The sequence below is a fragment of the Ranitomeya imitator genome, chromosome 2 (assembly GCF_032444005.1).
Source record: "Ranitomeya imitator isolate aRanImi1 chromosome 2, aRanImi1.pri, whole genome shotgun sequence".
Taxonomy (NCBI): domain Eukaryota; kingdom Metazoa; phylum Chordata; class Amphibia; order Anura; family Dendrobatidae; genus Ranitomeya; species Ranitomeya imitator.
In genome coordinates, this window is record NC_091283.1 from 338,527,159 (window position 1) to 338,551,261 (window position 24,103).

A 24,103-nucleotide genomic window follows, 5' to 3' on the forward strand; every position below is an offset into this window, starting at 1 on the left:
CTCCTTCATTGCTTTGAACTGTACCGGCGTCATTGATGTCGGTATAGTTCAATGCGGCGGCAGCGGCCCTGATGGTAGGTAATGGTCCATACACTCCAGACACAAGCTCTCTCTTATGACACAATAATGTTATTGAAAGCAGAAGGATCTATCTGCTGAGAAGGAAACAAACCCGATCTGCCTGCTATAGAAAGAAACCTTATCTGCAGCCCTAGCAGCCATAATGAGATGTAGAACTATGATAGAGGCCATGTTATACAGATACATCATTTCCTGGTAATATCTGGTCCCATCCGTATGTGACTGCACAGACAGATAACGGTAAATGTTTCTCTGATTAATCAGTTGTACAATCTCAGCATCCGGTGACTTGGTTTTCTGTGTAAAGTCACATATTTCATTTCTTTATTGGTTATTTCTTTGGATGAAATTATACATTGTGTCTGCTGCAGAAGGGAATAGTCTGAAATAACTACAAGGTAAGTGACTGGAAACATCATGATAAATAATTAGTTTACATAGAAATTATGGGTATAAATGTTATACCGTATAGAAATAGATTACACTGTGCTGCATATTTTCAAAAGTTGTCAAGATCAGTTATGAAATGAGCCATTTCTTAATGATCTTAAACTCCTGAAATTTTTTATTTGGCTCTTGTTGTTATGATTAGTCATGAGCGAATTTGTTCGAAAACGATTGCCAAACATAAATTCGGCACGAATATGGTATATGGCACACTCGGATTCATGATCGGAAATATGAGCAATATTTTATAAAATCAGTAAAAACGGCAATATTTGGTAAAAAATGCAGGAAAATATTTGCATTGCCACAAAAGTATTTTCAGCACATTAGCAACGATTATGGAGGTGTATCATGAGCGTTTTGCATGTGTTTGATGAGGGGGGGGGGTTTACAGAGCTCAGAGGCGCAGTGTTCTTGTAAAAAAAAATTCCCCTAACTTTATGTATACACATTGTGGCTAGCCAATCAGGGTGCAGGACACATCCACAATGTCCTGATACCACGGCTTGTGTCATTGGCTGCTGAAATTACATGTCCCTCTCCATGTAAAGAGCATACATCTTGTTTTAGTGCCATTTTGACACTGTAACAGCGCAGAGAGGCTGCTCCTGATGCTGGCACTGTTAGCAGCAAGATTTTAGCTATCTAGTGTCCAGTGTGGCTGTTAAATTTACCTTACAGCCTTTTTTTGGCCATTACTGAGGTCCATAGGGAAAGCCAGCAGGGCATATGTCCTACAAATGTGTTGTGCACTGCTTCTATTGTGCTCTATGCACGAGCATAGCATTCTAAATAATATTTTTTTTTTCAGGAGCTAAATGTGAAGCAGCCTGCTGTATCCCACCTTGTCATTTAGTGCTGTGGTGATATGAAACTGTCTGCAGACCTAATGCTCATTAAAAACAAAAAAATTTCTGTTGCAAAAAAATTTGTTCAGACCGCCGTATCACACTTTGTCATTTTGTTGGGTTGAAATTAAGCTGTCTGCAGATCTCATGCACATAACCAAAAATGTTTTCTGGTAATAATGGTCATACAGTAGGAGACCTGACTTTTAAATAGTTTGAAGCATCTAGTGTGTTGTGTGTTGTAGGCCTGATCCATAGGCCACAACAAATTATTCTGTTCCTAGGTCATACAGTAGGGGACATCTGACTTTCAAATTGTTTATAGCATAACTTTTGTCATACAGGCCTCATCCACACCAAATACAATTCTTTCTTCTGTGACTAATGCGATACAGCACGCCATATTTCACCTTGTAATTTACTGCCGCTGAAATTCAGTTGTTAGCAGAGGTAGTGCAGAGTTAAAAATCTAATTTTTTTAGTTGCTAATACTGTGCTCCTACCACATTATCTGAGCAACATGCCTGTAAAAAAGCGAGGCCATGGTGGAAGGGGAATTAGGCTTGCTGTTCAAGGTGTACGTTGGGTAAGTAGTAATGTTTGTGAAAGCACTAGCGAACCAACAATGTCATGTCCTATGCAAAGACAACTGACAACTTCTGTCACTGGGCGGGCTACTCCACTACCTTTCTTTGGCAGACACACAGCAGTACGCCTTCTTGATGAGGCCCAGAAAGAGCATGTGCTCGAGTTGATGGCAAGTGCAACTTCAAGTGGCCTCTCCTTCTCTTCCTCCACCTCAACATCATACCCAATACAGTCCACAGAGGTGTCACCCAAATTACCTTTGCTTTTCCCCGCGTCCCAACTTTCCAACCTTACAACTGACTGTACGGAACCACAGATGGGCGAGTCTGAAGAGCTGTTCACACATTCTATGCCATGGTCATCAGAAGTTTATTCAAAAGCTTCACCGTATGTCGCAGACACGTAGTGATGCAGCTACAACGAGCAATGGATCCTCAGCCACAACTGTGGCTGTGACCAGCAGCATTTGCGGGTCTGCAGCTCGCAGGAGTGGCAAGGGTTGCCTAGCTTGGGCCTTTATTGACAATGCAAAGGATGAGCCAACTCACATGATCTGCCAAATTTGCAAAATATAAAAAGTAATGAAGAGAGGTAAACAGTGTAATAATTTGACTACTACGTGTATGAACCTGCACATGCGCAATCAGCATACGTTACTCTAGGAATCCCACTGCACTAAATGCGGACCAGCGGACCTCAACAACCATCAGCCATCCCATCAATCGCATCTGCTGCTTCTCTGTTACCGTGCCAAACATTGAGTCGCAGGTCTTCAACTGCAGAACCTCGTTTCTTTACCAGGTCCAATCACGCTGACTGAGAACCTGCCGTCATCTGTAATGGAAGCAGACATGTCTGCTGTTTTTGACCGATTACAGAGAACAAGCACACTACAAGATTCTGAATCCACCCTAACAGCTCCGCCTGCACCTCTCTCACGGTCCAGCAATTTGTCCGGTTCATCATACTCCGCCCTCTCACAGCACTGCAGCCAGCCCAAGGTTCTGCAGTTGTGGTCACGTAAAAGATTGTTGAACTCCACCATCTCCAATATGTTGGCCATGGAAATGCTGCTTTTCTGCTTGGTAGATGCAGACGGCTTCCGAAACCTGATGGCCATCGCAGTCCCCCAGTACCAATTGCCCAATCGCCATTACTTTTCTAAGAAAGCTGTGCTTGTGCTACACCAGCATGTAGCAGACATCACCCGTTCCTTGACTAAATCGGTGTCTGCCATTGCATCTCACTGACTGGGCGCTGCTCCAGAAGTTTTGGAATCCCCATGGCTTTCAGGAAAAAACAGAGGAGCATAACTTTAGGATTATCAATATCTACTGTATAAGTTCTGGTCTGCTGTCTCACAGACAGTTGCCATGGGAGAAACAAATGGAGAAGGACCATGAAAAGGACAAGAAGGAAGAGGTGATGGAAGCGCAACAGTTGGGAGATGAAGACGTCTAAAAATGCAGGTTTTTTTTTTAGACGTACGGAGGAGTCGATCCTCACAAGACCTAAGACGACCAGAAGAGTTGGAAGAAAACATCACAAAAGACAAAAAAAAGAGAAAAAGAAAACAAGGGATGGACATTACCTATTAGACAGGCAGCGACAAGGAAATGAATCTTGTGGTAAATTTGTCATCTAAAAAACTTACTGATTGTGATCTATCCATCTTAAATAAGGGTCTGTCTTTTAACCCAAAAAAGCCATATTAACTGGTTGGAGATGGAACTATATAAGTTTTTTAGGAGTATAAAATTGAAACACTGGTACTCAACCAAATCCAATAAAAAAAACTACAGAGTAACACGGATTTTTAATTTGAGCAATTATTTCTTTCAAAAACTAGTAGTTTTGTGCCCCCCACTAATGTACCAGCAAATAGAAGCTTTCATTACTGCGGTTACTGAAGATATTGATGTGTTTAAACAAACTGTTAATAGACATGGCTATGACATACCAAATTTGACTTGTGAAGAAAATACTGTGCTGTGTGAACTGGCCCATGACGGCGACATCGCCATCAAACCTGCGGATAAGTGTGGTGGTGTTGTCGTCATGGATACTAAAGATTATATCTCTGAAATAGAAAACGTATATAAAAAACTTAATGGAGATCTAAAATTTAAAACTATGGCAAAGATTAAAACCATATTAGATGAAGCTGAGAGAGATGGAATTTTAGATGAGGACCTACATAATATCTACTTATTGAACATCCGGTGACTCCGGTCATATATGCCTTGCCTAAAATTCGCAAATGTTTAAATAAACCATCTGGACGTCCGATTGTATCAGGCAGTGACTTCATATTTAGTCTATTATCTATCTATCTATATATATATCTTCTATTATCTATCAATTATCTATCTATAGATCTATTATCTATCTATCATCTATCTATCTAAATATCTATCTATTATCACCTATCTATTATCTATCATCTATTATCTATCTGTTGTCTATCTATAATCTATCTACTGTATCTATTATCTATCTTTTATTATGTTTTTCTTACTGACAAGCAGTTTATTATTACAGTAATTTGCCCCTGATGGAATTTTCTTTCTAATAATTAATCTGTCGGCACAATTCTCCCAGCCCCCAGTCTGTGTATATGGTCGTGTTGTGTCTTTTCAGTATGGTCACAGAGGAACACGACCATATAAACAGTTGGGGAGAGGATTGTGCTGACAGATTCCCATGAGGCATCTCCAGAAGATTTTGCCCTGATTGGTTTGGGTGTTATGTCTCGTGCGACGAGTGATAATGATAAATCTGTAAGACGTCATTCCACAGCAGATAATGGTGTCTTTATTAGTGGTGGGATCCAACTTTTTAATAGCCGATTCCTTTACTTGGAGACCTGCTTGCTGCACATGATACAGGTAGATTTGTGGAAAATTGTCCCTGTCTGCCATAGAAAATAAGAAAATATTAATATTCTAAACATTTCTATGCTTTGCCCACCACCAATATTGTTGTATCCTGTTCCCAAGAACTATAACAATACAGCGTGCAGCTCATCTTACTCCAGCCGGCTTTATATAAACCCCCATAGTGTAAGCTGGAGACCGGGGTGATTACAGGAGCCTCCGATGTGGTTATTGTCCCCCTGTTAGCGATCAGTAATGTGTGTAGAGTGTATTCCATTACTTACCAGCCGCCGTCATCTGCCGTTCACAGCGCTGCTCCAGTCTACTGCGGCTCCACTCCACTTCTCTGTGGCCGAAGGTCACTTTTTCAGTATTAATCGTCAAGACGCAGAACGAGGAAAGGAAAGCTGAAAACGGTAAAAGACGGTGACTGGTCAGTAATGAAATACACTCCTTACACACATTACTGATTACTAACAGGGGGACAATGAGGAAACAATGGCTGGAGAGCGCATTCACCTCAAGAATCCTACTGATACGGTGATTACAAGGTCTGTATTATTATTACTGTAGGTGAATCCTCAGAATGGACGATGCCGCTGATAATCTGACCACATATAATACAACTCTGCGCTACAACGACCGGTAAGTTTATATTCCTAATTCTGTATTTCTCATGAGACATCAGTGCAAATGTAAGATTCTAGCAGGAACGCGGGATGCAGTGATGGACGGGGAGCAGGGGCGGCGTCAGCACCCGGCACAGCGGGCAAATGCCGGGGCCCTGGCAGAGAGGGGGGCCCACTCAGCTGTCATAGATACAGCTGGGAGAGCAGGAGATAACATGCTCTCTCCGCCTACAAAGTCACTGTTGGCTGCGTTCTCTTAACCCCTATGTGCCAGCTCTGACACAAGCATCTTATCACTCAGTGAGTGCAGCCAGGCAGGCACACATAGGGGTTAAGAGAAGGCAGCCAGTGTGACATTGTTTGTGGGGGGAGAGAGCACATTCTCTACTCTGCTCTCCGCCCCTGGCTGGCTGCTGTGCTGCTGAAGTTATGAGGCAGATTCAGGAGGAGCTCCTAGTCCTACCAGTGCATGAGTGAGTGGCGCTGCTATATACTATGTGGGCTGCGCTGCTATATACTACGTGGGCTGCGCTGCTATATACTACGTGGGCTGCACTGCTATATAATACGTGGGCTGCGCTGCTAAATACTACGTGGGCTGCTATATACTACGTGGGCTGTGCTATATACTACATGGGCTGCTATATGCTACGTGGGCTGCTATATACTACATGGGCTGCTATATACTACGTGGGCAGTGTTATATACTACATGGCTGTGTTTATATGCGTTCATGAATCGGGGTATGTGTTAAAGGGGGGGCCCACTGAGACTCTTTCGCCCGGGGCCCTCAAAAACCTGGAGCCGGCCCTGACGGGGAGGCAGAGCAAGGGTAAACAGATTTATTAACAAGGGAATACTCCACGCAGGGAGTGTAAGATAGCGCATAGCAACGGGATTCAGTCACACAGCCACGATTTTCTCCATTAAACAGTCCATGCGGTTTATTTACACGTTATAAACCACCATGTTATACATCACACACACAGTTCATAGTACACGGCTTCCTTTATTTGACACTACACCCGCCAGTCCTCTTCTGACCAGTTCCCGGGGTTGTCCATGCACTGTATCAATGTCTCTACTCACATAGCATTACATGACATTAGATTGCAGTCTCTAAACACACCGGACCTCACTTCGTCCAGTTCCCGTTGGAGTCCACACAGTTAATTAGCTTCCATGGAAAATCATAGGCACTAAGAGTCTGTTCCACTGGCAGATACTGGTTTGCCCATAACCCCCTTTATCTAGAGATACCTTACAGGAGCTCCTGCTCCACACGCTGACTCCTCGTCAGTCCTCTCTCCCTGGAAAACTGCCTTACTGGGATCACCGTCCCGGACCATGCCTTGCTCACAGGCCACCCGACAGTTCCATTTCCTCACCCCATGCTCTTCAGGAATCCAGTCCTACTCCCAAGACATGCCAACACAGAGGCCATTAAGGTCCACGGCCTCTCCATGTACTATTCAGGATGTCCGTCCTACTCCCAGGACCGCCCAACACACAGGCCTTCACGTACGCGGCCTCTCCATGTGCTATTCAGGGATCCGGTCCACACACAGGACCTCCCAACACACAGGCCTTCAGATCCATGGCCTCTCCATGTGCTCTTCAGTAATCCAACACACAGGCCATCCAGGACCTCACACTCCGACCATGTGACCAGACGTCAGTCACATTATATCGCCGTAGCCACTCCCATAGGTGGGAGGTGTGTGGTTATTCAGACCTGCCCAGCTCTCAGACTAATCCTGTAAGCCTCCCTTTGCAACTACACAAACTCTTGTGGGACTACAGAACAACAACATTACTGGCTTACAGGGCAGAGGATCTCCTCTGCGACACATACCGACCATCTATAATATAACGCTGGGAGCGTCACTCTGTCCGAAGCCTTTATAGACTGCGCCGGCGCAAGCGCCGGCGCAGTCTGGGCCTCACAGAGTGACGCTCCCGGGAGATCGCGGTGTGCGTTCACACTGAACGCACACCGCGATCTCCAACAGAGAAGCAGGGACCGCCAGGAGGGTGAGTATCGCCTATATTCACCTGTCCTGCGTTCCACCGCTGAGCGCCGCCATCTTCCCGGTCTTCGGCCTGTGACCTTCAGTTCAGAGGGCGCGATGACGCACTTAATGCGCGCCGGCGCCGCCCTCTGACTGAACAGTCACAGCCAGGAGACAGGGAAGATGGCGGCGCCCAGCGGTGGAACGCAGGACAGGTGAATATAGTAAGTGCTGGGGGGGCCTGAGCTGGCGGCGATACCGGCACCTGACCCCCACAGCGCGCCGGTGTCCCCGCCTGCTCAGGCCCCCGGATGGGTGCAGCACATAACAGGATGGGGACGCAGGATGGGTGCAGCACATGACAGGATGGGGATGCAGGATGGGGACGCAGGATGGGTGCAGCACATGACAGGATGGGGACGCAGGATGGGTGCAGCACATGACAGGATGGGGACGCAGGATGGGTGCAGCACATGACAGGATGGGGACGCAGGATGGGTGCAGCACATGACAGGATGGGGACGCAGGATGGGTGCAGCACATGACAGGATGGGGACGCAGGATGGGTGCAGCACATGACAGGATGGGGACGCAGGATGGGTGCAGCACATGACAGGATGGGGACGCAGGATGGGTGCAGCACATGACAGGATGGGGATGCAGGATGGGTGCAGCACATGACAGGATGGGGACGCAGGATGGGGACGCAGGATGGAGCAGCACATGACAGGATGGGGACGCAGGATGGGTGCAGCACATGACAGGATGGGGACGCAGGATGGGTGCAGCACATGACAGGATGGGGATGCAGGATGGAGCAGCACATGACAGGATGGGGACGCAGGATGGGTGCAGCACATGACAGGATGGGGAGGCAGGATGGGTGCAGCACATACCAGGATGGGGACGCAGGATGGGTGCAGCACATGACAGGATGGGGACGCAGGATGAGTGCAGCACATGACAGGATGGGGACGCAGTATGGGGACGCAGGATGGGTGCAGCACATGACAGGATGGGGGCGCAGGATGGGTGCAGCACATGACAGGATGGGGACGCAGGATGGGTGCAGCACATGACAGGATGGGGACGCAGGATGGGTGCAGCACATGACAGGATGGGGACGCAGGATGGGTGCAGCACATGACAGGATGGGGACGCAGGATGGGTGCAGCACATGACAGGATGGGGACGCAGGATGGGGACGCAGGATGGGGACGCAGGATGGGTGCAGCACATACCAGGATGGGGATGCAGGATGCGTGCAGCACATGACAGGATGGGGGCGCAGGATGGGTGCAGCACATGACAGGATGGGGACGCAGGATGGGGACGCAGGATGGGTGCAGCACATACCAGGATGGGGACGCAGGATGGGTGCAGCACATGACAGGATGGGGACGCAGGATGGGTGCAGCACATACCAGGATGGGGATGCAGGATGGGTGCAGCACATGACAGGATGGGGACGCAGGATGGGTGCACCACATGACAGGATGGGGACGCAGGATAAGTGCAGCACATACCAGGATGGGGATGCAGGATGGGTGCAGCACATGACAGGATGGGGACGCAGGATGGGTGCAGCACATGACAGGATGGGGACGCAGGATGGGGACGCAGGATGGGTGCAGCACATACCAGGATGGGGACGCAGGATGGGTGCAGCACGTGACAGGATGGGGACGCAGGATGGGTGCAGCACATACCTGGATGGGGATGCAGGATGGGTGCAGCACATGACAGGATGGGGACGCAGGATGGGTGCACCACATGACAGGATGGGGACGCAGGATGGGGACGCAGGATGGAGCAGCACATGACAGGATGGGGACGCAGGATGGGTGCAGCACATGACAGGATGGGGACGCAGGATGGGTGCAGCACATGACAGGATGGTTGCAGGATAGGTGCAGCACATACCAGGATGGGGACGCAGGATGGGTGCAGCACATGACAGGATGGGGGCGCAGGATGGGTGCAGCACATGACAGGATGGGGACGCAGGATGGGTGCAGCACATGACAGGATTGGCAGGATGGAGCAGCACATGACAGGATGGGGATGCAGGATGGGTGCAGCACATGACAGGATGGGGACGCAGGATGGGTGCAGCACATGACAGGATGGGGACGCAGGATGGGTGCAGCACATGACAGGATGGGGACGCAGGATGGAGCAGCACATGACAGGATGGAGACCATATACCAATATAAATGCTCGCCACCCGGGCGTAGAACGGGTTCAATAGCTAGTTTACAATAATGCTGGTCACTGTCTCACCATCACAGTTACGCCTGCGACTGCCATGCACTCCCATGGCCTCAATACGCTTCTGTGCGTATTCTGAGGAGAACATAAAGCGCCTGCAAGCTGTAACAGGGTCACTGCATCACAGGAAGTAATGGGTTCAATGGTATAAATGGGAATGGATGGAGGGAGGTAAAGGGTACACAGGGGAATAAAAAGTTTAAATGGTAAAGAATATGTGAGTAGAAGAATGATGTTTAAGGTAATGACAGTTCGCTGAGAAACACTAGTGTCAGGAGCTCCACAAACTGTAACTCCTGCTGGGAACTCAATAGCACCGGCAACGGCTGGCGCGATGTCTTTTCCAGGATGGTCCTGATGATGACGGTGGTCTGTCTTCTGGTAGCAATGGTTGGTCTCTGATACCTTACACTAGTCCATGAACTGCAGTGGCTGATAGAGGCACGGGCCACAGCCCTTTAAGAGCCCAACGTGTCTCTGCAATTATATTCACTGATGAAGTCAGGTCACAAGTGTCTAGGCAAATAGTCACTGGAAACATCTAAGCGCAAGTATCAGTCCCCTATGAGGTCACTCTTATATGGTACGTGTACTGTACTCACAGTCATGAAGCACACAGCACCTCAATCTGTCAGCTACCAGGCACGCTGCACTCTTCTCTCTATGTTGGGAACTGTCTGCTCCCGCCAAGACTGAAGCACTGACAACCACTGGCGCGCTGCTTCTCTGGTGGGGTACTGCACCCGATCTGTCTCTGGCAGCACGCTCTCAGTACTCATTGGTTACTGCTGTGCACTATCTGGCTCTGCATGGCTTCACTCTGCTCTGTGTGCACGGCTCTGCAGGCGATGGGGGCTCCTTCTATACTGCCCGTCGCCATGTCAGTACTCTCTAATGGGGGAAGCAGAGCATGCCGCTCACCGCTCTGCGGCTGCCCTCCGCACTGCTCGGCGGCAGCGCCAGATTCCCTTGCTTCGCACGCTTTTTCCTCTTATGCCTCTGACGCTGCATGACTTTTTTAGACTCTCCCCGCCCCTTTGTCAGGAGGAAGGTCCGGCTTACTCAGGCTTCCCTCCGGCAGCAGGGGAATGTCCGCCCCCTTCAAGCTTCTCCCCGGGAACAGATGATGCAGCCTTTCAAGTTCCGCACCTGGCATGCAGATACCCATGGTCCGGTCGACCTCCCTACATTCCCCTTCTCTTTTACCTTGCCATTCCACGGGCGAGAACTCTTCATACTCCAGTATAGTCTTCTGAGGACCGACAGATGCCCACAATTTTCGCAACCACTCCGGCCTCTCTGGTTCCATCTTCTGCCAGTATGGCTCGTAAGGGGTCACTCCAAACTTCGTGTGGAGTGGTAGAAAATGGGGGTTCATCCAGGTCTCATGGAGCAGCAATCTCCGAGGCCTGTTCATCTTCTGGTCGAGAGATTCTCCCTCTTAATATTCCAGAGCTGTCAGAGGTAATGTCTCAGGAACTTCTTCCTCTTCACAGGCTACCACTTCTGGCGGGGGTACCTCAGGGGCATCTTGTAACTCTTCCATTTGGTCAGAATCCCTTGGGCTGATGGGCGGCAAACTCTCCACTTCGGTAAATGGAGCAATCGGTTCTTTCGCCTCACAATCTGGAACCGTAGGATTGTGTGTTTCTGGAACACTTGGCACTTTCTCCCCTTCTTCAGGAACTTGTGGTAGGCAAGGTAGCGATACACTCCGGTGGACATCCCTTTGAACAGAGTCTCACAGACAGATCCTTCAGATCCAAGTTGGAAATTCACCAGACTCACCTACACACGCCTGACCAACACAGACATCTCACTGTAAACAGACGACACCTCCTCCACCTCTTCTCGGCGTCTGACGTTGTGGCTCTGTCTGGCTCTGGGTGCGGCTTCTCTCTTCTCACCGTACACTTTCTCCCAGGGGCGGCGTTCTCTCAAATTAGCAGAACCTTCGGAGGGGTGAGTGGATTTTCGCCGTCGGCTGTCTTGAGTACGGCAACTTCTAGACAGGTGTCCCACTCCTCCACACGTCCAGCACTCACTTCTGCGCCTGTCTGGTGGACGCTTTGGTCGGGATCGTCGTCCTCTGCGGGAAGCATACCTCTGCAACTCCACCCCACGATATGGGGTCGAATTCTGGAACCGCTGCTGAAGTGATCGGCATACTCCACACCTCTCCTCTGACTTTTTCTATACTACGCTGTGAATTGCCTCGGGGTATGACGTTGGGCTTCAAGACAACAGAAAGGGCTTTCTTAAGGCTTTCGACTTCTTCCCAAATTTTGTTGCATTCCTTTCTGTAATTGCGGAACCACTTCGACTCTTCGTCGTTCGGGGTGGGTACCTCGCAGCTCCGGACCATCCCTATCGAGGCTGTAATATCCTGCTCACCTATGCGCGCCTCTGCCCCAATGTCTGCAAAAGTCATGCGCGTGTTAGCTCGCAGGCACTCACACAAAGCCCATCCAAGAGGCACATCCTTAAGGCCCATCACTAACTGGTCTCGCAGCCCTATGTCGGGGGGGTCCCACACCTACACCGTCTTTCCTAACAATGGCAGCATGAATCTCCTGTAACACGTTCATGAAATGGATCACAGTCTCCCCTTCCCTTTGGACAAAGTGGAAAAGACACATGCGCAATTCTCCCACGTCCGTGGCGTCCCCATGCGTCTCCTCAAGTATCTGTAATACTTTGTCAAAGTTGACCCATTCTTTAGGGGGTCGTAGCATGATGAAATTTCTTGCTTCACCGTCTAAGGCCATCAGGGCAATTTCCGCCGCTAACGCAGGAGTCATGAGGTACATCCTCCCCTGACACGTTCAGTTCAGCTCCATAACAGAATGTTGCTCCCTGTAAACAGATTACTCAAAATTGTTACCAGAGGTATACTGGCCCTTGGAGCTCTCCCAACCGCTTAGTCTGCCACCCCAGCGACCGTAGAATGCATCCTGCCAACAATGCCAAGTGTAAGGTTCTAGAAGGAATGTGGGATGCAGTAATGGACGAGGAGGCAGAGCAAGGGTAAACAGATTTATCAACAAGGGAATAATCCACTCAGGGAGGTAATGGGTTAAATGGTATAAATGGGAACAGATGGTGGGAGGTAAAGGGTACACGGGGGAATAAACAGTTTAAATGGCAAAGGATATGTGAGTAGAAGAATGACGGTTCAGATAACGACAGTTCGCTGTGAAACACTAGTGTTTGGCGTTCCGCAAACTGTAACTCCTGCTGGAACTGTAACTCCTGCTGGGAACTCAATAGCGCCAGCAACGGCTGGCGCGGTGTCTTTTCCAGGATGGTCCAGGATGCTGTCTTCTGGCAGCAATGGCCAGTCTCCGGTACCTTTCACTGGGCCTAGTCCATGAACTGCAGTGGCTGATAGAGGCACGGGCCACAGTCCTGTAAGAGCCCAACGTGGCTCTGCAATTATATTCACTGGTGAAGTCAGGTCACAAGCGTCTAGGCAAATAGTCACTGGAAACATCAAGCGCAAGTATCAGTCCCCTATGAGGTCACTCTTATATGTTACGTGTACTGTATTCACAGTCATGAAGCACACAGTACCTCGATCTCTGTCAGCTACCAGGCACGCTGCACTCTTCTATGTTGCGCGCTGCTGCTCCAGCCAAGGAGGACTCTTGAGAACCCGTTGCCAACATCTGTACTCTGCAGAAGATTACTCAGTTACATCAGAGACACCCAGAGAAACCAGGCCAGGGATCGTCCGGAGGCTGTTGTTAAGGGGGGAGTAATGTAAGGACTCTGGATTCCTTGTTCATCTGTGGTGCTTTATTGCCATTTTCCAAGATGGCGTCTGCTGCCTTAAATTTGCTTATGTGATCTGACCTCCCTGTCTATGTAAGCCTGGTTTGCCTCCTACTCCTTGCTTGTGTATTCTGCCTGAATCCCTGGCTTGTGCTGCAAGAGACTTCCCCTCTTCAGATACTCCGGCTCCGCCTTCTCAGCAAACCTTCTCAGCTCGCAGAGGTTCTCATGCTACAAGCTGTTTTTGCCTGCATTACTCTGCATTCTTCTCCTGTCTGCTGGGACATGAAAGCTCATCCTACTACAACTAATCTTGTTTGGTATCCGTTGCTAGTTTATTTGACTGTTTCTGGACTCGTAGCTCTGCACTGCTTCCGAACTCTTTACTAGTACTGCCAGCCATGGTATGAACTGGGTCTTATGATCTGCATTTCCCCAGAAAGTGCTACATCCATAAGACTTTGCCTGCAGCAGAGCTGCAAATGAACTATTCGTAAGAAGGATCCTGTTTGCCATCCACTTGAACTGTTGTGCACGTGCTGCACCCATGTGCATTGGAATATTGACTTTGCCTACAGTGGAGCTGCAAGGAACTTATCCTGATTTCACCTTATTTGCTGTGTTTTTTAAATTGCTCACGCATTGCACCAGTGTTTGTTTTGAATAATAGACTTACACTTTACTTGGTCCTGCTGCCTTATTTGTCTCAAGCTAAGAGTTTCTTGAGTGTACCACTATAATTGTTACAGACAGCAATTCTGGACCTGGCATACAGGTACCCGCGGTCCAGTCGACCTCCCTACACAGACTCCATTCTCATCAATATCCGAGCCTCTGCCCCGATTACATCCATATTCATGTGGATAAATCAGCTGTCACCAAAACCCTGTCAAATGACAAATGCACAAGCATTATGCAGCAGGCCCCCACTGATAAAAGCTGGAGCAGCACAGGTGCAAGCTACTGATGACAACAACCACCCACTCACCTAAATAATGGAGGTGTTGGCTGCCTAGTAGCAAAAATGCACACAGATGGGGCTTGCATAAGACACAGGTAAGTGTGATGCACACCATTATTTAAGCGACTGGGTGGTTGTTCTCATCAGTGGCTTGCACCTGTGCTGCTCAAGCCTTTATCAGTGGGGGCCTGCTGCACCCTGCTAGTGCATTTGTCATTTGACAGGGTTTTGGCGAGTCTGCTTTTTATGATTTTTTTTTTTTAGTTTTTCCATGAAAGGCTAGTTTCATACTAGCGTTTATCCAGGCTGTGGACGTCCTCCGTGAAGCCCGCCCACTGCTGTGCCTCTTCGATCAGCTCCGCCTACGGCTGCATGCGCACCCTATCTTTAACATTGGGTACGCAGGCCATGCCGCTGCATGTGTCGTTTTGATGGTGCGGTATCTGCACGAAAACGCAACATGTTGCGTTTGGCACAGGTAGTTGCACCGTCAAAAGGACGCATGCGGCGGCATCCGCATACAGCGGCATGGCCTGCGTACCCAATGTTAAAGGTAGGGTCCACATGCAGCCATAGGCGGAGCTGAACGAAGAGGCGTGGCAGTGGGCGGGGCTTCACAGAGGAAGTCCGCATCTCTCTGCAGCCCGGATAAACGCTAGTGTGAAACTAGCCTTAGCTGTGATAAATCTGTTCTACCTGCAGTGTGATTATTCTTACCATAATGATGGAAACCCTGGAAAACCCATCAAGCCCCTCTGCCCTCAATGTCGCCCATCAGGGTCTGTGGGGCAGAGGATTCGGCTCTGCGTTGTGGCTCCAGTATAATAACAGATGTGACCAGAGCCGGACATAGAGAACCGCACTGCAATCATTTATTAGTTCCACCAATAAGCCCCCAAACCGCAGTGCTGGATGAAAGTGCTGTATATACATGATAGGAGGCCGAGTGCTGTATATACACGATAGGAGGTAGCGGAGGACCTCAGAGCTCCCTCTCTCCTTCCCACGTGGCCCTGTGCGCTTTGTGTAAAATATGTTATACACTACTATGTACTGGATTACAGTGTGCATATGTTATGCCTCATATGTTCATTATGTGACGTCATAGGTAAATATCAGTGGCGTAACTACAAAGTTATGGGCCCCGCTGCAAACTTCCAAATGCCCCCCCCCCCCCCCCATTCCAAAATATTTTCCACCCAAATTCATATTTTCCCTATTCATTTTGCACACTATAGCTTTGTTGCAATGCTGTATAGTCTGACTGCAGTGGTGTAACTATGTGGAGCCTCATCCTGGTATATATTTGTCTCCCGTACTGCTGTTGTTCTGTAATGTATCTCGTGTACTGTAGCCCCTTCTCATGTACAGCACCATGGAATTAATGGTGCTATATAAATAATAATAATGTATAAAAGAAAATAAACCATTATACTCATCAGGGGCTTACATGGAAGTCATGGGGATCCATATAAGAAATATAATGCACCCCTATAGTCTTCCATATAATATTATGAGTGTTGTGGGCAGATGCGGCCCACCGCCAGACCACCTATATGGCATTTGCTAGTATTTCCAGATGACCAGTCCGATGTTGATTGGATTGGAGCAGTGGTCTCTTGTGCGCTACCGCTACACCAATGTCTATGGGACTGAAGGAGGTAACCAATCACTTTTCTCGATGGGCTGCCCTGTGTTGAGGACCCCTAGTCTAGAGATCAGTGGGAACCTTGCGATCCCACATATGTCACTGTGTGGAGGGGAGATAGAGGTTACTATGGGCCCACCTTATTGAAACATCCAAAGGAGAATGAGTTACAATAAGGGTATGTTTCCACATTCAGGAAACCCAGCGCTTTGGATTCAACGGCTACCCCGCTCCGTCCAAAGCGCCACACCATGTTGTATGCGCGGTGATTCTGGATGTGTTCAGTGAACACATGCGGAATTACCGCATTGTATTCATAGGCTGTGTTATTTATCTTTGAGACGGAGCGTCGCCGCAAGATAAATAGACATGCTGCGGTGTGGAAAGACACGCCGCATGTCCGGTTACGCAGGGCTGCCGGATGAGGGCCTACACACATAGATAAGGCGGAATTTCATAAAATCCCCTCCACTATGCTGTAACATCTGGATGCTGTGGATTGGATGCTCCGGCTGTACTCAGCGTCCAATCCGCAGCAAATCCTGATGTAATCCGGCACGTGGAAACATACCCTAAGTCATCCCCAGCTCTAGTGAGAAAGGTGGTGACTGTGGAAAAAGGAACCTAGAACTCATCACCTACCATAAGACATAGAGCAACAGGGTCAGCATGCGCCAGGACCACCAGAGTGTGGCACACAGGGGCTTCATAAACATGGCATAAGGGCACAAGGCACTGGACCCCGGGGCTGCACTGCACTGTGTGAGCAGCAGATGGTGCCCTCTCCGCTCTGTTTTCACCTGCTGAGTGTGTGAGCGTTACACCGCCTGTGTGCTCATTACCGAGCCGCTACTCGCTTTACTTCCTGGTGGCACAACTTTGTCATCAGCTCAGCCCTGTCCCCCCTTGCTCTGCTGTAACAACAGCTGCAGGGGCAACTTGTGAAACTTTCCTCAAGGAGTCTGGGGCAGGGGGAGGAGAGGCCGTCACTCACCCCTGGCCAGGTGCCCGCTCTTCCGGCTCCATGTGTTTATGTCCTCTGGACAGGAACAAAAACCTTATAAGAGAAGTTGCTATAAGCCTGGACTATTCATGTCTTGAGGCAGAGGCTTAGCTAGTGCTTTGGTTCAGGGGGATGAAGCTTCAGAGTGGGCCCCTAACCAGGTAACCTTGATAACTGGGTGACGCCCCTAATAGTGAATGAGAACCTCAGCAGATGACCGCACTGTTGCTGAAAATAATATCTATGCAAAGACCCACATAGATATTACCGCCATATAGTCAGTGGTAGATACCAGCCCTACAGAACATGTAAGAGATCACGGCACAGTTACAGATAATGTCTTACCGCTGACGTCCTTTCTGATGGAATCGTTCACTTTTCCGGTCTTTCCCATCTGGCCCAGACCGACACACCTTCTTCCACCCAGGACTTGTCTACAGAGAAAACAAAGACACATTTCACTTCTCATATTTTCAGCATGTCGCCATCAATTCCCAACCTGCACAAACCCCTCATCCTGCTGATACCCCAATACTGAGCCGCTGCTGCCGTATGGGTCCCTATTACTGCACCTGCTGTGTGGTTCTCTGTGCCCTCTAAATACTAAAGCACCCCTCTATAATATAGTAATGCTCGGCATGCAAAAAATAAGCCCTCAACCAACCCCAGATCACGAAAAATGGGTGACGCTACGGTATCGGAAAATTGCGCAACATTTTTTTTGGGGGGGGGAGGTTTGGAATTTTTTTTCACCACTTAGATAAAAAATAACCTAGACATGTTTGGTGTCTACTAACTTGTAATAACCTGGAGAATCATAATGTCAGGTCAGTTTTAGCATTTAGTGAACCCAGCAAAAAAGCCAAAGAAAAAACTGTTGTGGGAGTGCACTTTTTTGCAATTTTACCACACTTGGAATTTTTTTTCCCCATTTTCTAGTACATGACATGGTAAAATCAATGGTGTCGTTCAAAAGTACAACTCCTGCAAAAAATAAGCCCTCACATGGCCATATTGAAGCAAAAATAAAAAGAGTTATGGCTCTGGGAAGAAGGGGAGCGAAAAACGGAAACACAAAAAGAAAAAGGCAGGGTCTCTAAGGGGATAGTGCACCCCCATTGGGCAGCCTGTATAGTATAATGCACCCGATTAAAAAAATAAAATAAAAAATAAAATAAAAAAACAACAATACTCACCTTTCTTCCTCCTTGTTCCCGCAGTGCTATGTCATCTCCAGACAGTGGGCGCCGGGTACTGATATCATCGCTATCCCCTGTCAGTGTCGACATCTATGATGTCAGATGCTGACAGGGGGATGATAGGAGAAGGAGAGTAACGCTCCCATCTCATCAAGCTGACCCTGTGATGACAGTCAAGGGGCCCACTACCGCCTCCTCAGGGGCCGCACAGCAGCCGGCAGAACAGGGAGATCGTGTCTCCCTGCTCTGCCGCAGAATGTAACTGTATCGCGCACTGTGCATGCCGATAGTTACATAGCGTAGCTCCTGGTGGGCCCCCTCAGAGTGCGGGGCCCTGGGCCACTGTAATAGAGTGCAGGGTAGACTGTCACCACGGAACAGACAGACCAACTGTTGAGGGGGGTTTATTAACAGGGGCGATATTCTCCTCGCAGGGAGAAAACAGTAGAATATAAACTGCAGAAATAACGGTGCAAAATATATGGGAAGCAGTATAACAGAAGTAAACGGAAGTTCCAGGGGAAAAACACTTATCAGTCTGATGAGGACTTGCTTGTAGGATCGTCTTCTCCAACGTAGGCGCCAGGAAACAGCGGCACTTTCCGTCCGTCTGCTATCCTGTGTAGTCTCTGGGAACCCGCAACCTGGGGTTTGAGGGGTTACTGTGGTGAGTAGAGGGGATGATAGGCAAACTGGGTCCCCTGTGCTCTGAGTCTTCTGCCTCAACAGTGCAGCCTATCTCGGGAGAACGATGCTCAGTCTATTATTGGGTCTCCCAACAGGAATTATGGGCTCTACACTAATGCCGTGGGTGCTAGGGGCCACTGTCTCTGCACGGGTCAATGTCTTTGCACGGGTCAATGTCTTTGCACGAACATTAGGGCGCACCTCTCCAGTCACAGCAGAGTCCGCTTTCACGTACTCACAAGATGTAGTCCTTCTGGACAATCTTCCTGTCTCAGTCCTCCGACCAGGAGCTCTCTCTCCTCCCCGGAGCGAAGCTGTATGCTGTTCTGTCCGCTGTATCCGCTGCACACTCTGTTCTCCCTGCTGTGCACGCTGCTCTAGCCCTGGAAAGCGCACCCCTTTTCTCTCTAAGCCCAGCTTCCTTCCTGTCCAGGCCTCTAAGTCTGCCCCCAAGGAAACCTGCTGCACAGTTAAGTGGTTCCAGGCACGGAGCAGAGGAGGTAACCCCCTTACACCACCGCACCCACGGTAGCTACTCTACTACTTGAAGGGCAGGTCTGTCTGTTGCGATGCAGGAGGAATCTCCTGCAGAGCAACAGATTTTTAATTTTTGCTTGTGTCGACGTGCATTTGACCCACCGGGCCCCTGATCAGCCCAGTCTGCGACCGTGGTAGTTACGCCCCTGGTAAATATGTTATCCTATTATGTAGTACTGTGTATTACCCTGCAAATATGGTCATATTATTTCATTGTGGGAAGTTCTCCTTTAAAATTGTCCATGAGATATATACGCTCACTATCTGTGTTGGGGACACTCACTTGACCGCGATATTCAGGCACACAGGAACGGTTACTCACTTAAGCAGGCAATCCGGTTTATTTAAATTTGGCATAAACCAGATAGAGTACAGATAGATAGAGTTCCTGGAGACTTACAGGGATCACTGTCCTTGTGACCAGGGCACTCCCGACAGTCCAGGCCCACCGAAGGTCAGTAGATCCCCAACACAGCGCCGTCACTGACTCTGCCCATAGACCACTCTGTAATGTCCAGCCTAGACACATGGAAGTCTGTCCATGTTGACAGACTCCCAGACAACTCCCCATGTGCCAAACATACCTCCTTTATGTAGCTTGTAACCACACACACAGGTGAGGTATGGATCACATGGGCTGGTCACGTGATTCTCACATCACTGCAGGTCCTCAAACACCCGCATTTTCAGCAGGAAAAAGGGGTACAGTGAGCACCCTCACCAAGAGGTGAGGAAAGTGGGTAGCCAGAGCCACCTGTCATGATTCCAATGGCAGGGAATCACAAAAGGACAAGCACCAACGAGCTCTAGGGTGATGGAACCTGAGCTGACCGCGACCCTAAACCTGAACACACAAATAACAATAGCCGGAGAACGTGCCTACGTTGATCCTAGACGTCTCGCACCAGCCGAAGATCTAACTTCCCCTATTAGAAGAAACACAGACCTCTCTTGCCTCCAGAGAAATACCCCACAGAAATAGCAGCCCCCCACATATAATGACGGTGAAATGAGAGGAAGGCACATACACAGTATGAAATCAGATTCAGCAAAATGAGGCCCGCTAAAACTAGATAGCAGAGGATACAAAAGTAAACTGCGCGGTCAGCAAAAAACCCTTCAAAAAACCATCCTGTAATTACTTGAACTCATGTTCCAACTCATGGAACATGAGGAGCAATTACAGCCCGCTAGAGCAACCAGCAGCAAAGAAACAATTATATGCAAGCTGGACAAGACAAAAATAAATCAAAACGTGGAACAAGAAAATCAAAAACTTAGCTAGTCCTGAAGATTACTGAAGCCAGAAGCTGAGGTAACAAAACACTCTGATAACCTTGATAGCCGGCGGGGAAATGACAAGAAAGCCCGGTTAAATAGGAAACTCCCAAATCCTAATAGAACAGGTGGACACCAGAGACAGCAGAACACAAATCACCCAGTACCATCAGTAACCACCAGAGGGAGCCCAAAAACAGAACTCACAACAGTACCCCCCCCCCTTGAGGAGGGGTTACCGAACCCTCACGAGAACCACCAGGGCGACCAGGATGAGACCTATGAAAAGCACGGACCAAATCATCAGCATGAACATCAGAGGCAACCACCCAAGAATTATCCTCCTGACCATAACCCTTCCACTTGACCAAATATTGGAGTTTCCGTCTGGAAACACGAGAATCCAAGATCTTCTCCACAACATACTCCAATTCTCCCTCCACCAGCACCGGAGCAGGAGGCTCAGGCGAAGGAACAACAGGTACCTCATACCTCCGCAACAACGACCGATGGAACACATTATGAATAGCAAACGATGCCGGGAGATCCAAACGAAACGACACAGGGTTAAGAATTTCCAAGATCCTATAAGGACCGATGAACCGAGGCTTGAACTTAGGAGAAGAGACCTTCATAGGAACAAAACGAGAAGACAACCACACCAAGTCCCCAACACGAAGTCGAGGACCCACGCGGCGACGGCGATTAGCAAACTGCTGAGCCTTCTCCTGGGACAACTTCAAATTGTCCACCACATGACTCCAAATCTGATGCAACCTATCCACCACCATGTCCACTCCAGGACAATCAGAAGGCTCCACCTGACCAGAGGAAAAACGAGGATGAAACCCCGAATTACAAAAGAAAGGAGAAACCAAGGTAGCAGAACTAGCCCGATTATTAAGGGCAAACTTGGCCAGCGGCAAAAAGGTAACCCAGTCATCCTGATCAGCAGAAACAAAACACCTCAAATAAGTCTCCAAGGTCTGATTAGTTCGCTCCGTCTGGCCATTCGTCTGAGGGTGGAATGCAGACGAAAAGGACAAATCAATGCCCATCTTAGCACAGAACGTCCGCCAAAATCTACACACAAACTGGGATCCCCTGTCAGAAACAATGTTCTCCGGAATCCCATGCAAACGAACCACGTTCTGAAAAAACAGAGGGACCAACTCAGAGGAGGAAGGTAACTTAGGCAAGGGTACCAGATGAACCATCTTAGAAAAGCGGTCACACACAACCCAGATGACGGACATTTTTTGAGAGACAGGGAGATCCGAAATAAAGTCCATGGAAATGTGCGTCCAAGGCCTCTTCGGGATAGGCAAAGGTGACAACAATCCACTGGCTCGAGAACAGCAAGGCTTAGCCTGAGCACAAACCTCACAAGACTGCACAAAAGAACGCACATCCCTAGACAAGGAAGGCCACCAAAAAGACCTGGCCACCAAGTCTCTAGTACCAAATATTCCAGGATGACCTGCCAACGCAGAAGAATGGACCTCAGAGATGACTCTACTGGTCCAGCTATCCGGAACAAACAGTTTCTCAGGCGGACAACGATCAGGTTTACCCGCCTGAAACTCCTGCAAAGCACGTCACAAGTCTGGGAAGACGGCCGACAAAATCACCCCATCCCTAAGGATACCAGTGGGCTCAGAATTTCCAGGGGAGTCAGGCACAAAACTCCTAGAAAGAGCATCCGCCTTCACATTCTTTGAACCTGGCAGGTATGAAACCACAAAATTGAAACGAGAGAAAAACAGTGACCAATGAGCCTGTCTAGGATTCAGACGCCTGGCAGACTCAAGGTAAATCAGATTTTTGTGATCAGTCAAGACCACCACACGATGTCTAGCACCCTCCAGCCAATGACGCCACTCCTCAAATGCCCACTTCATGGCCAAAAGTTCCCGATTACCCACATCATAATTCCGCTCAGCGGGCGAAAATTTTCTAGAAAAGAACGCACATGGCTTCATCACCGAGCAATCGGAGCTTCTCTGTGACAAAACCGCCCCCGCTCCAATCTCGGAAGCATCAACCTCAACTTGGAAAGGAAGCGAAACATCAGGCTGACGCAACACAGGAGCAGAAGAAAACCGGCGTTTAAGTTCCTGAAAGGCCTCCACAGCCGCAGGAGACCAATCAGCAACATCAGCACCCTTCTTAGTCAAATCCGTCAAAGGCTTAACAACACTAGAAAAATTAGTTATAAAACGACGATAGAAATTAGCAAAGCCCAAGAACTTCTGCAAACTCTTAAGAGATGCAGGCTGCGTCCAGTCACAAATAGCCCGAACCTTGACGGGATCCATCTCAATAGTAGAAGGGGAAAAAATATACCCCAAGAAAGAAATCTTCTGGACTCCAAAGAGACACTTTGAGCCCTTTACAAACAAGGAATTAGCTTGCAGGACCTGAAACACCTTCCTGACCTGCTGAACATGAGACTCCCAGTCATCAGAAAAAGCCAAAATATCATCCAAATACACAATCATAAATTTATCCAGATATTCACGGAAAATATCATGCATAAAGGACTGGAAGACTGAAGGAGCATTAGAAAGTCCGAAAGGCATTACCAAATACTCAAAATGGCCCTCAGGCGTATTAAATGCGGTTTTCCACTCATCACCTTGCTTTATTCGTATAAGATTATACGCACCCCGGAGATCAATCTTAGTGAACCATTTAGCCCCCTTAATGCGAGCAAACAAATCAGTCAACAAAGGCAAAGGATACTGATATTTTACGGTAATCTTATTCAAAAGACGATAATCTATACAAGGTCTCAAGGACCCATCTTTCTTGGCCACGAAAAAAAAACCTGCTCCCAAAGGGGACGAAGATGGACGGATATGTCCCTTTTCCAAGGACTCCTTAACATAATCCCGCATAGCAGTATGCTCTGGCACTGACAGATTGAACAAACGACCTTTAGGAAATTTACTACCAGGAATTAAATCTATAGCACAATCGCAATCCCTGTGAGGAGGAAGCGAACTGAGCTTAGGCTCCTCAAAAACATCCCGATAATCCGACAAAAATACAGGAACCTCAGAAGGAGCAGATGAAGCGATAGAAATCGGAGGTGCATCATCATGAACCCCCTGACATCCCCAGCTTAACACAGACATTGTTTTCCAGTCAAGGACTGGATTATGAGTTTGTAACCATGGCAGACCAAGTACTAGAACATCATGTAAATTATACAACACCAGGAAGCGAATCACCTCCTGATGAACGGGAGTCATACGCATG

The 24,103-nt window shown here is 48.6% G+C and overlaps 1 protein-coding gene across 2 annotated transcripts in view; it reads left to right on the forward strand.

Moving 5' to 3' along the window:
* Positions 1-425: 425 nt before the first annotated feature.
* LOC138663662 (N-formyl peptide receptor 3-like) overlaps positions 426-24,103 on the forward strand; it is a 53,421-nt gene continuing 29,743 nt past the window's right edge. The window contains exons 1-2 of one of the 2 annotated variants that reach the window (XM_069749946.1): positions 432-479; positions 5,414-5,485. In XM_069749946.1, the coding sequence (XP_069606047.1) occupies positions 5,427-5,485 (59 nt within the window). In that variant the 5' untranslated portion in view covers positions 432-479; positions 5,414-5,426. Of the gene's footprint in view, positions 480-5,413; positions 5,486-24,103 lie in introns of both variants that reach the window. The other variant, XM_069749947.1, reaches the window with a different exon arrangement.